Raw genomic sequence first — 12360 nt, 5'->3', positions numbered from 1 at the left:
ATGCCGAAGATACGCGCTGCGCTGGGAAAGGAAATGCAGGGATAGGATTGCGTGGGCGTCGCCGCTCCTTCACGCGTGTATAGCGCATGTGTTATAGTCAGGCAAAAAAGAAACCGTCAGCAGCGCGACATAAAAAAAAAGTGCAATCAGCCAGCCAATCTCACAACAAACAAGCATTTCTTAATGCAATAGGACTCGTATTTACGTGAGTCCTATTGCATTGTAAACAGGAGGGTGGGGGTCCAGGAAGGCACGAACGGGAATGAGGGGTGGGGCGAAAAGTCACGGACTGCGGGAGGGGGGGGACACAGGGCAAAATTAGATTTGGAGTAAAGGGGCCAATAGCCAGGGAAAGATATAAATGACAACATGGCCGTCAGGAGGAGGGACTAAGAAGTTGGAAAAAAAATCAAAAGGCAGCATTTATGCGTCAACCCAATCAAAAATATGGCCGGAAAGTGGGCGGAGCTTCCCCCCACAATAGTGTATACTGCATGTCTCGCAAAGCGAGCAGCTCAACGCGATACGAGACCTAAAAAGTGAGTACTTTACTGCGCTTCTAAATTTCCATTTAAAGCACCAAAGATGGTCCAAAGATGGTCCCAAAACGGTCAAAATTCGGTATAAAGCAGAACTTTAGCGATGGGCAGTAAAGTCCTGAGTATATACCCCAGTGTGGCCGCCACGAGTCCCACGGCTCCAGTGCCTGCGCCCAGTTCCAGCACCGAGCAGCCCCGAAGTATATGCCGGGAGCATGGGTCGTAGAAATCCTCAGTCTGCAAGAACTTGGCCAGAACAAGCGCTGCATCCCACACCACACAACCAACGTCGCCCAGGCCGCGCTGCTCCAGGCGCAGCACCGAGCCGTTCTTCACTTCAAGATCTCGTAGGAAGCTCTCCTGACAGGCGCCCGCTGCCATGGAACGAGGCGGACGGCGTTCGATTTAAAGTAATACCTTACTTAGTCCATCACTTTAAGTCAGACGTTACTTGAGTGCGCATGCTTACAGCCTCCGGTCGAGCCGCTGCCATTTTGAGTGTGGTAAACACGGCACCGTATTAAAAAACTAGAATGCTAACTCTCTGACAGAACAAAAGTGAGAGCTCCTTTCAACTATATTTACCGTAATGGAATCGGTGGCAATGAGGCAATCACAGCATCTCGTCTGGAGCAATAATAGGAATATGTTCAAGCATATAGGAAACGTGATTTAAAAAAATATAAGAGGATGTGTTTTCAGGTATGGTTAAAATGGCGAAGTTAGGCTGCAGAGGAATAATCTATAAAGTTTGCCTGCCCTATCCCGAGAAAACGGGTACACTGGATATATTCCTTATTTCGCCGTCAAGGCAATCTGGAGGTTTTTTTTTTTCAAACAAAAAAAATTATATTTTATGTGATTCTTTCTAAAGTGTGTTTCTGTGCGGTTGGTACATATTTGGATCAATTTCACCCTATTTTCTCTCTGCCTTTTCCAAGCTGGATACTGTTTCCTAACAATGGGGCTCCACTTGGTAAACGTGTATTTGCGTTAAAATGTGGTTAATCTGCCCACTCTGTGACTCCTAGGGCTGCCGTTGGAGACAGGTTACTGACAACTAGAGCTTTCCTTCTTACGTAAACAGAACCTTTAGAAACATCCAGCATCCCCATAAAGATCGGCGAGTTAAAGATAATGCATGTTTGGCTGGTTACGGTCTGGAAAGGGACTATGGTCAGAAACTCTGCTTCCCGATATTCAGACCTCCAGGTAAATACCTATCCACCAGTACTTTAGTTACTAGTAACTGCTATTCGGCTCTAGGGGATTAGCAAAGCAGGGTACAAACTCTCACATACGACCTCAGGGTGAGGGTTGCTACTACTGGGCTGTAGGGGATTATCACCCCTGGACACAACCCACCATCTAGGGTATAAGTGATCATTTACCCGTGGCTCCAGCCCACCTATGGGCTCTAAATGACTATCAGTCCTGGCTAGCCAACCTTCGTAGCTCTAGCAGCTAACAACACTGGGTACTGCTCACTAATAGATCAATCAAGCAAATGGCCACCCCAGGTACAACTTGCCTCCAGTTCAACAGGAAGATTAAAGTCACCCCAAGCCATAAACTTACTATTTAAAAGACATTAACTTTCTTTTCAAATAATGGTCAGTTATTTACCATTAATCTTCATTACTCTGAGTCAACGACCTCCCTTTCATAGTCATTAACATATAAAAGTATGTTCTTCCCACCAGAAGAATCACAAAGTAGATCTGAAACACCTGTTTCCCATACCGCTTGCTGACTTATCACAGCTTCCTACACCGTCTATAAAATTGTAATCATTAACCTCACTTCCTGGATTCCCCAAGTCTGACTGACATTGAAGCATTGAGGAAGGGATGGGAATCTGGATTGTGACGGGGAGGTCGTTGACTCAGAGTAGTGAAGATTACTGTTAAGTAACTGGCCGTTACCTCATCGTCCAACTTCTCTGTCACAGTTATTAACATATGCACCGATACCCAAGCGTTTGAACATCTTCAAGGAAATATTTCAGTCAAAATTATGCTACAAAATTAATTAATTACTGTGACAAGAAAGTTGATTCACATCTCAACAATCCTTCAGGGCTCCCAGAACAGAGGCTTCAAAAGTTATAGCAACATTCTTTCCCACACACAACCTATAATGTTTTATAAAGGTTTTGGGAGAAGACCATGTAGCTGCTTTGCATAGATCCGCCATGGAGAACCCTTTAAATGCTGCCCAAGAAGCTTCCACCCTTCTGGATGTCCGTCCCTGAATACAATTAGGTAGAGTTTTACCTTTCACCTCATAGGCCAAAATATTAGCCCATTTTAACCATCTACTCAATGTAGCATTGGACAATTTTAATCCCTGACAGGCAATGTGAAACTTAACCAACAAGGCATCCACTTTCCTTAATTCAGCTGTTCTCTACATATAAACTGAAAGATCTCTTCTCAAATCCAACGTCTGAGACAACTGCCCTTCCTGAGAGTCTGGAAAGAGACTGGGAGGACAAAATCTTTTCAACAATGAACACTGACGAAGCTTTAGGCACAAACTGTTGTCCCAGACTTTGAACCACCCTATCTGGGAATAATCTCAAAAAAGGCTCCGAGCATAACAGAGCTCCAAATACCCCTATCCTTCTTGCCGATGTCACAGCAACCAGATACAACACCTTCAGAGTCAGGAACTTCAATGGAACCTGCTTCAAGGGCTAAAATGTGGGGAACTGTAAAGCTTCCAAGAGCAAATCACAAGGTGGATCAGGAGAGCTATACAATGGACCTTTAAGGAAAAACTCAAAGTCTAGCAAGCAAAGGTATCAGAGACTCACAATCTGGATTCGTAAATGCTCTAATGGCAGCTCTTTGGGCTTGCAGGGTGGAAATAGGCCCAAGATGAACCTTTAAGAAATCTATAATCCCAACTTTGTCAAACAACCACCAATCCAATGGTACCATTTAAAATACTCCAAATACATGGAGAGTCACTCTTCACTGCCAAAAGGGAGAGGGCGGTTTGTATTAAGGACAAAATAGATTCCTTTTTGTGCAAGCCTATAATATATAACCTCAAATATGCTTCCCTGGGCTAAATAGAAATGCACTAAAAGTTGATATACAGTGAGTAGCTTCAACATACTTAAAAACTATTTCACTCTGTCAATTTGTTATGCAAGCATTCATATTTATATAAAATATTAAAAACAGACTAATTTCAGTTCGACAACCTTTACACATCTAAAGTTTACAAGACATAATTATCAAAACCCATTGTTTTCATTTCAGTAGGCCAACATAATAAAATACACAAAAAAACTCTGTTGACGAGGTGTTTCAGTGGCACTTGAAATGGTTTACACCTCCTTCTTCAGGAAAGTTTTTTAATATAAGTCATTGTTAGACCTAGCATCTTTCGACGTATTTCCTCTGTCTTTTTGCTTTCTGACCATCTGGTTTTGATGATGTGCTGGACTTCGTTTTTTGCTGGTTTAATGTCTCTGCGCACTTTCTCACTGCTGTTCAGTTTTAATGTGCAAGTGCTCCTGAGGAAAATTGCGTTTATGGATTGGTGTTTCCATGATTGGGATATTTGATTTACTAGTATGTCCCTAGCACAGTGCACTGTGTGCCCAGGGCCTGTAAATCAGATGCTACTAGTAGGCTTGCAGCATTGGTTGTGCCACCCACACAAGTAGCCTTTCAAAGGTGTCTCGGACCTGCTACTGCAGTGTCTGCGTGCAGTTTTTACTGCCATGTCGACCTGGCAAGTGCACCCACTTGTTAGACCTAAACCTTCCCTTTTCTTACAAAAAAGGCACCCTCAGGTAGGCCCAAGGTACCCCCATGTGCAGGGTGCAGTGTATGTGAAAGATAGGACATCTACTGGTGTTTATCACATGTCCTGATAGTGAAATACTGGGCATTACATTTTTTACTATTACAAGGCTATCCGTCCCATAGGCTAACATTGGAGTTGCTTTGTAGCATCTTACAAGTATAACTTTCATTGAGACAATATATAGAAATGGAGTTTAGGCTTCCTGAAATCAGAATTTTAAAATACATCTTTTAGTAAAGATGATTTTTTTATTATGTATTTGATAATTGCCACTTTTAGGAAGTTGGCATTTTCTTGCTTAACCATCTGTGTGCATCTGCCTTTTGTGTATTCCCTGTCTGGGTTTAGAGTAACAGGAGCAGGGTATGTGTATCCACACTAGACAGACACAGGAGGGGGGGGGGGGTGCCCCACCTTTCCTGGGAGACTCGTAGCCAGGCTGAATAGACCTTGCTGCATTTAGTGTAGTGGGTGGAGTTGTCACTAGCACCTGAATTGACTGTGGATGTCTTCCACAGAGCTGTATTCACATCCTGGAGTGAACCTGGCCTGAGCCAGGCAGAACAGGTTAATGTGTGCCAGAGGAACTTTGTTTCTACCAACTTCAAAGGGAAATGTGGTATAAATGTTGGGGCCCTGACCCCAAGACTTTAGAACTCTTTTGGATCAAGAAACCTGCCAAGAAGAAGAGTTGGAGAAGCTTACTACCACTTTGCTGAGGTCTTTGCTGTGTCTGCCTGCAGTGGCTGCTTCTGTCTTGGGCAGTGAAAGGACTGGACTAGACTTTCTGCACCTTAATGTCCTGAGTTTCACTGGTGGAGGTTGAGCTTGTCCCCTGTTCAAGAAGTCACAGGAACAGCAAATACTTCAACTTCATCTGCTACCAGCATCAGCAACTGTGTTTTGTGCTGCAACAGAAGAAAAAGCAACTCAACCGATAACGATGCTGCTGCCGGCTCTGTGACCTGAAAGCACCACAGAGTGCACCGCCGCATCTCGCACCACAACTTTGGTCTCACCGTTGACCGACGCCACCATCAAGCCACTGCTTGCACCGTGAGCTGTGGGAACGACACTTCGCACCGCCTCACTTAACACTGCCACCCTGGTATCCCCAATGACATCGCTCCACACCGACATCGACGCCACTGCCTACACCGTGGTTTAAGGGCACCGCTCGTAAGTTACACGAGCACCACCCCGTCCCACATCACAGCATTGGCCCATTGAACCCTGTGCCATTGACTACAGTCCGTCAGCCGATGACAGCGCTTCAACGACAGCGCTTCAACGACCTGCTAGCACCGCGACGAGCATCGTCCCGCTTTGCATCGCAGCCCTGGTCTCTCCGATGACGCTGAACGACCGTCACCGAGCCACTGCCTGCAACACGACCTGAGGGCACCGCGCGCTGCACTTCGCACCACAGCCCCGATGCTTGCTGGCGCTCCCGACTTCAATCACACAGAGTTCGACCTGCAATGCGTGTCACTTCAAGGGTCCGACGACTCCTGCACCGACCTCCGGAACGGCGCCGACTCTTCAGAGTTCATCGCAAGGTCCTCAATGCCCTGCATTTCTAAAGGTACTGTTGTGCAGGTCTTCTCGACTCCGTAGCTGTCCCTCAAAGCCGCGGCCAGCCAGAACTGTTGGATTTGTTTTTTGACGATGCAGTGAGAGCTCTAGACGGAGCTATCGAACAAGGAATTGTTTATTTTTGCTTATTGATATTTTTGAAGAACTGTATGTTGGATTCTTATCGTTTTGGTCTTGTTTTACACAGATAAATATTGGCTATTTTTCTAAAACTGTTGTGGTGTCCTTTTGTAGGTTTTTCACTGTATTACTTACTGTATGTTATGTGCAAGTGCTTTACACACTGCCTCTGAGATAAGCCTGACTGCTCGTGCCAAGCTACCAAGGGAGTGAGCAGGGGTTATTTTGGAAGTGTAATTCCCTTATCCTGACTAGGAAGAAGGGTCCCTACTTGGACAGGGTAACCACTTGCCAACTAGAGACCCCCATTTCTAACATTGGTTGTCAGCGGTGAGGATAGGTCTTGCATTTGCACTTGACCTACAGTGACTGGTGTACACTACTGTTAAATCAATGAGGACATTGTTCCCTGTTGGCGGTGAAACAAAAATAACGATCACCTGCTCAACATAGGTAGAGATAGAAGAAAGAGTGTAGAGGGGGGGAGGAGAGGGGGGTAGAGGGGAGATGAAAAGAGGCAGAGAGAAATTTCCCCAGTCTCAAGGATCCAATCCCGAAGGGGAGGACTCTATGTAGCCTCTAGTTAGCCCTCACACACCCCGAGGGATGTCTTGCTTCATCATTGGGCTTGTTGTTGCTCCTCGTCGGGCCGGCGCTGCAATGCCCGACGGTCCCCCGAAGGGTCTCTTTATCGGAGGTCTTTTAAAGAGAAAAGCCGTAAGGTGAATGCGGGTATGTGGGCCAAAAAACAGTAAGGAGGATCCGAGAGGTAAGTGATTGCGTGCGTGCGAGGTGTGTGAAATAAAAATGCCTAGGGGTGTCCAAAAAGTGAATTTTAATATAATGGAGCCTCTGGCAAAGTAAAAAGACCAAAAGGCAGCCGCTGGCAGAGGGTAGGTGCTGACTGAGCCGGCCCCCGACGCAACCCAAATAGGGCGCTGGCAGCCTCGGCAAAACCTAGGAAACCCCGTTCAGATACACAAGGGTTACACTAGCTTGGTACGCTCTTTTTTTCCTTGCTGACTAGGTCACTGTACCCCGCAGCCCCGTACCACTTTTAACCTCCTTTAAGACGTGGGTTACCCCTCCAATCTCTGGCACTCCCGTCTTCACCGTGCACAACCTTTCACTCTTCGTTGGTCCTGATGAAACGCCGCTGACCCGTTCGGGCATTTTAGGGGTGAAACATGTCGACCTTTTATTAAAGTCACATTAGCACCTTGCGCTTATTAGTGACCCTGCGACCTTTTGGTCTTTTTACTTTGCCAGAGGCTCCATTATATTAAAATTCACTTTTTGGACACCCCTAGGCATTTTTATTTCACACACCTCGCACGCACGCAATCACTTACCTCTCGGATCCTCCTTACTGTTTTTTGGCCCACATACCCGCATTCACCTTACGGCTTTTCTCTTTAAAAGACCTCCGATAAAGAGACCCTTCGGGGGACCGTCGGGCATTGCAGCGCCGGCCCGACGAGGAGCAACAACAAGCCCAATGATGAAGCAAGACATCCCTCGGGGTGTGTGAGGGCTAACTAGAGGCTACATAGAGTCCTCCCCTTCGGGATTGGATCCTTGAGACTGGGGAAATTTCTCTCTGCCTCTTTTCATCTCCCCTCTACCCCCCTCTCCTCCCCCCCTACACTCTTTCTTCTATCTCTACCTATGTTGAGCAGGTGATCGTTATTTTTGTTTCACCGCCAACAGGGAACAATGTCCTCATTGATTTAACTGTCATGAGTGGAGCACGGACATTGGACCATAACCAGCTCCTGGTCCCCCTCTTCTTTTTTTGACTAAATGGTGTACACTACTACCATATTGCAGACCACTATGTACCACATACTGTTTTCGTTTTGGTCTAATTTTGATCTTGACATTTGTTTTGAGCTTGAACCTTCTACTGTATCATGCCTGAATCAATAGCATCATCAATTGCATCCCTAGAAGTGGCCTTTTAGGAGAACAGTTGGTTACTGCAAATGAGGAGTGAGAACCACAAACTGTTGAGGTGGTCCATCTCTCTACAGGGAATGGACTTTACGGTGGAACACTGCCCTGGAACAGAACACTCCAACGCTGATGGTCTGTCCAGGTTCTTCCGCCTTAGTGAACTCCCAAGCGGATGGGTAGTTTTCCCTACTTTCATCTGGTGAGTAATATGTTAGACCTGGCATCTTTTGGCGTGTTTCCCCAATCTTACTGCTTTCTGACATCCTATTTTTGATAGCGTGCTGGACTTCATTTTTGCTTTTTATGTCTCAGTGCACTTTCTCATTGCTGTTCAGTGTTAAAGTGCAAGTGCTCCTGCGGTAAACTGTGTTTATGGATTAGTGTTTCCATGATTGGCATATCTGATTTACTAGTAAGTCCCTAGGACAGTGCATGTGTGTATCTAGGGCCTGTAAATCAAATGCTACTAGTGGGCCTGCAGCACTGGTAGTGCTACCCATACAAGTAGCCTTTCAAAGGTGTGTCAGACTGCCACTGCAGTGTCTGCGCACAGTTTTTACTGCCATGTTGACCTGGCAAGTGCACCCTCTTGTCAGACCTAAACCATCCCTTTTCTTACATTTAGGACACCCCTCATGTAGGCCCAAGGTACCCCTATAGGCATGGTGCAGTGTATGTGAAAGTTAGGACATGTACTGGTGTTTATCACATGTCCTGATAGTGAAATACTGGGCATTTAGTTATTTACTATTGCAAGGCTATCTGACCCATGGGCTAACTTTGGAGTTGCTTTGTAGCATCTTGCAAGCATAACTTTCCATTGTGACATGATAGAGAAATGGAGATTAGGCTTCCTGAACTCAGAATTTTAGAATACATCTTTTAGTAAAGATGATTTTTATATTATGTGTTTGAAAATGCCACTTTTGGAAAGTGCAAAAAGAACAACTGATGGACAGAATGTTGAACAATGTCAAACATTCACCCCAGTACAGATATCTGGGCCTAAATCCATAGTATTTTTTGCTCCCAATGTCATTCCATTTTAAACCCAGTCATATGCAAATCAGTCTTGACCCCGTTCCCCATGGGAACAGTCCAACCCGAATGGCCAGGTCATCCCTGAACTGAAGACAAGCATCCTGTGACCGGTTTCAGGGTTTCACTCCATATCACCCAGGCTTGCTTGACTCCAGTGGCATGGACAGTGTGGAGGTGGATTTTATCTTAAACCCACTGGTGCAGGGTCACCCTTTGTCCACGGGCTCAAAACAAGTAAGGAGGAATCGACACTGGAGTGAAGTACAAATCCAGGATTATTTATTAACATTCATGAATGGGAGCCTTGTCCGACAAGCACCATAGAGATACATAAGGAGGAAGCACACGGAATATTGGTTACATGGGTTTTTATAGCAAAAGATCACAAACAAGGGACGCCCAGTGGTATAAACCGAGCTTTGAGAAAAAAACAAAAGTGAGGTAACGGTGAGAATCGACAGCCTTGGTGTTTTGAGCAATCTTCGCGTCTTGAGGCTGATGGAGCGGGTAGTACAACATTTTGTATACTTACCCCATTCTGCATGAAAATACTAATTAAATAATCTATTAACTATAATATTATTAAATGAGTTTGCATGTTTATTAATCAACATTATTAATATTTGAATTACTTGTGGGATTTGCATTTTGCATGGCTAAATAACCTTTATGACTAAAATCCGTACGCATACTAACAGTAGTATATGTAGTAAATAGAATACTGCATGATATATGTTGCTTTTGTAATGTCTTGTAATGTTGCCCAGGAGGAGGACCAAAAGGGTGAATATAATTGCTTTAAATGTTGCTATACGCTAGATAAATACAAGCGCATAGAGGGATTAGTAAGGGGTATACATTAGATTCATTATTTCTATATATTAATTACTCTTTTGTGTTTGTTTAGCTTAAGTTGGCGTTTGGGTCTAAATCAAAGATGGCCGCTAACGCTACACGACGATGTGGCCACTGTCCCACGAGGCGCGGAGTGAGCTACGCAGGCGCGAGAAGTCTCCTAAACGTCGTCACAACCTTTGTTCCCCATGTACCCGAACAAGGACACAGTGGGAAGACGGCCAAGACAGAAAACAATCGACCTTACAATATACCGGAACAGACTGACATTTAAACAAACCCATGACCTCACCCCTCGAACTGTAGTAAGATCCCAAAAACTTACATCGGACGATCTCAACCAGCCAATCACGACTGTGCTAAAATATAAAATGTATCATATTCGCTTCAATTTTATTATAATAATGCATGATAGAAAAGAGAGGGACCGATGCTAAATGACGCTACTTTCGATGCTACTTAGGGTGACTGCTGCGTTTTCTTGAATCCTAAAGGATCCAGATGCTGCCCGATTATTTGATGACTGTGAACTTTCCTTCGGACAATGACAGATGCTTGCACGTCTCTGGTCCTTTGCCGATCTTTTGGGACTGTAGCGTGCTGAGCAAAGAACTTTGAACTCTGGTTAGCTTTCGGACGACTGACTGCAAATTTGAGCCAATGAATTAGAGGACTCCGAATAGCCAGATTAGGTAAATATGATGTTCTGCGATTTACATGAAATTTGATATAAACTTTCCAAATGCGAATTTAACCCATCATGAAAATTTAGATAAACAGATATTGATTAACGAGAAACGAGTTTGTGGTGTATTAAGAAAGGTAAGATCTAAATCTTGAAATGTGTTTTAGCTGGTTCTAAATCACCATCAACCGGGGCGTGGCCAAGATGGCGGCGAGGTGAGACGCATCTCTCTGTCTCTCCCTCGCACGCCGGTGAACAGCGCCGAAACGGGACCGATTCCTTCCCCCGTTTTCGGCACATAGCACCGCCAGCGACGCCCGGGAGCGAGGCGCGCCTGCCGATACCCCGCAAGCGCTCCCGTGAGCGGTGGTGATCTTCCGGTGGTGGAGGACGTCGACGGCCGGTCGCGGCCTAGGGACGAGCGTCGCAGCCCCGGCCTCAAGTGCAGAGGAGTCGGCGAGGGTGAGCGGCCCCCGTGGCAGTTTTGGCGGCGGCCGAGAAGATCCGGGGCCGCACCACAGCGGGCACAGCGACAGGGCGTCCGCGACGGACGCACGGCCTCGTAGGACACGGGGGCGGCTGGCACTCAGGAAGGCCCGTGGCCTTGCGGGGCACAGCGCGGTGACGGCCTGGACTGGCGAGGAGACTGCCGAGGTGCCCACGGACGGGGGCAGCGGCCGCGCACCCGCACTGGAGCGGGGGGCCTGTCTGGCTGGTGGAAGCCCGCACACGACAGCGGCGTGCGGCCTGGCGGTGGGAGAACCGGCGACGAAGAGCCCACTGTCGAGAGCGGCGGTGCCGGGGTGACTCCAGGCCCCCAGCGGTGAGAAGGCCTACGGCCCGCAATTCCCAGAGGTGGCGAGGGCGGCCCACGACAGTCAAGCCCCGGGCGCGAGGAAGGTCCGGGAGGCGCCCGACGGGCGGGAGACGGAGCGGACAGGCCCCTCGGACACGGCTGCGTGATTGGGGCGGGCGGGGGCTGCTGCCACGTCGCCCCACAATCGGTGGGGGAGACCCTCAGGAAGCGGAGAGCGGTAGCGGACGATACCTGTCCCCCAACGGCGGCTGCACAGGTGGGAGGCGCAGAGGCCCACGGAGCCGCAGAGAACAGACCCCGGGGACCTGCCTGGCCGGTATACGGCCCGCTTCCTGGTGCCCCGCTTAGAGAGACGCCGCGGCGGTGAGCCCACCCAAACGATGGCGACACTGAGGGGTAAAGGCAAGGACAAGGCCCAGGGCAAGTCGCTGCAGGAGCTGTTTGCCAAGACCCAAGGGGGGGCGGCGGCTCCCGAAACTCGGATGACCGCGTCTGACGCGATGCAGTCGAAGGGGACCGGGGAGGACGGAGCGGAACCGATCACCAAGGCATTCCCTCTGTCGCTGTTCGCAGAGCAGAGGGAGGAACTCAAAGGCATGAGGCAGGAACTTGCGGCGGAGCTACGGGAGGTACGGAGGGACCTGGATGGTCTGGGGGAGAGAGTGCAAGCGGTAGAGGACAGGGCGGATGCACAAGACACGGAGCTCTCTCTGGTACACCAGGATCTTCTACGGCTCCACGACCAACAGGTGGACATTCAAACCCACTTGGAAGACCTAGAGAACAGGTCGAGGCGGCACAACATTCGCATCCGGGGGGGTGAAACGGGACGCCGAAGCGGGGGACATCTTCTCCTTCACGCGAGAGCTTTTCAACCAGATCCTGGGGAGGCCGGCTGACACTGCGCTCGTTCTGGACAGGGCCCA

General features: G+C 47.8%; 1 protein-coding gene across 2 annotated transcripts in view; it reads right to left on the bottom strand.

Annotated features, from left to right (window-relative positions):
* Positions 1–1041, bottom strand: part of VCPKMT (valosin containing protein lysine methyltransferase) — a 111917-nt gene extending 110876 nt beyond the window's left edge. For both annotated transcript variants that reach the window (XR_014968900.1, XM_085627001.1), the window contains exon 1: positions 670–1041. Coding sequence is in view for 1 of the 2 variants with exons in the window: in XM_085627001.1 (XP_085483127.1) it covers positions 670–920 (251 nt within the window). In the remaining variant the exon portion in view is untranslated. The remainder of the gene's footprint in view (positions 1–669) is intronic.
* Positions 1042–12360: the final 11319 nt, after the last annotated feature.

Source organism: Triturus cristatus, chromosome 9 (genome assembly GCF_964204655.1).
Source record: "Triturus cristatus chromosome 9, aTriCri1.1, whole genome shotgun sequence".
Lineage (NCBI taxonomy): Eukaryota > Metazoa > Chordata > Amphibia > Caudata > Salamandridae > Triturus > Triturus cristatus.
The sequence above is the reverse complement of the archived record's forward strand: the minus strand, read 5'-3'. Positions and strand labels throughout refer to the sequence as shown.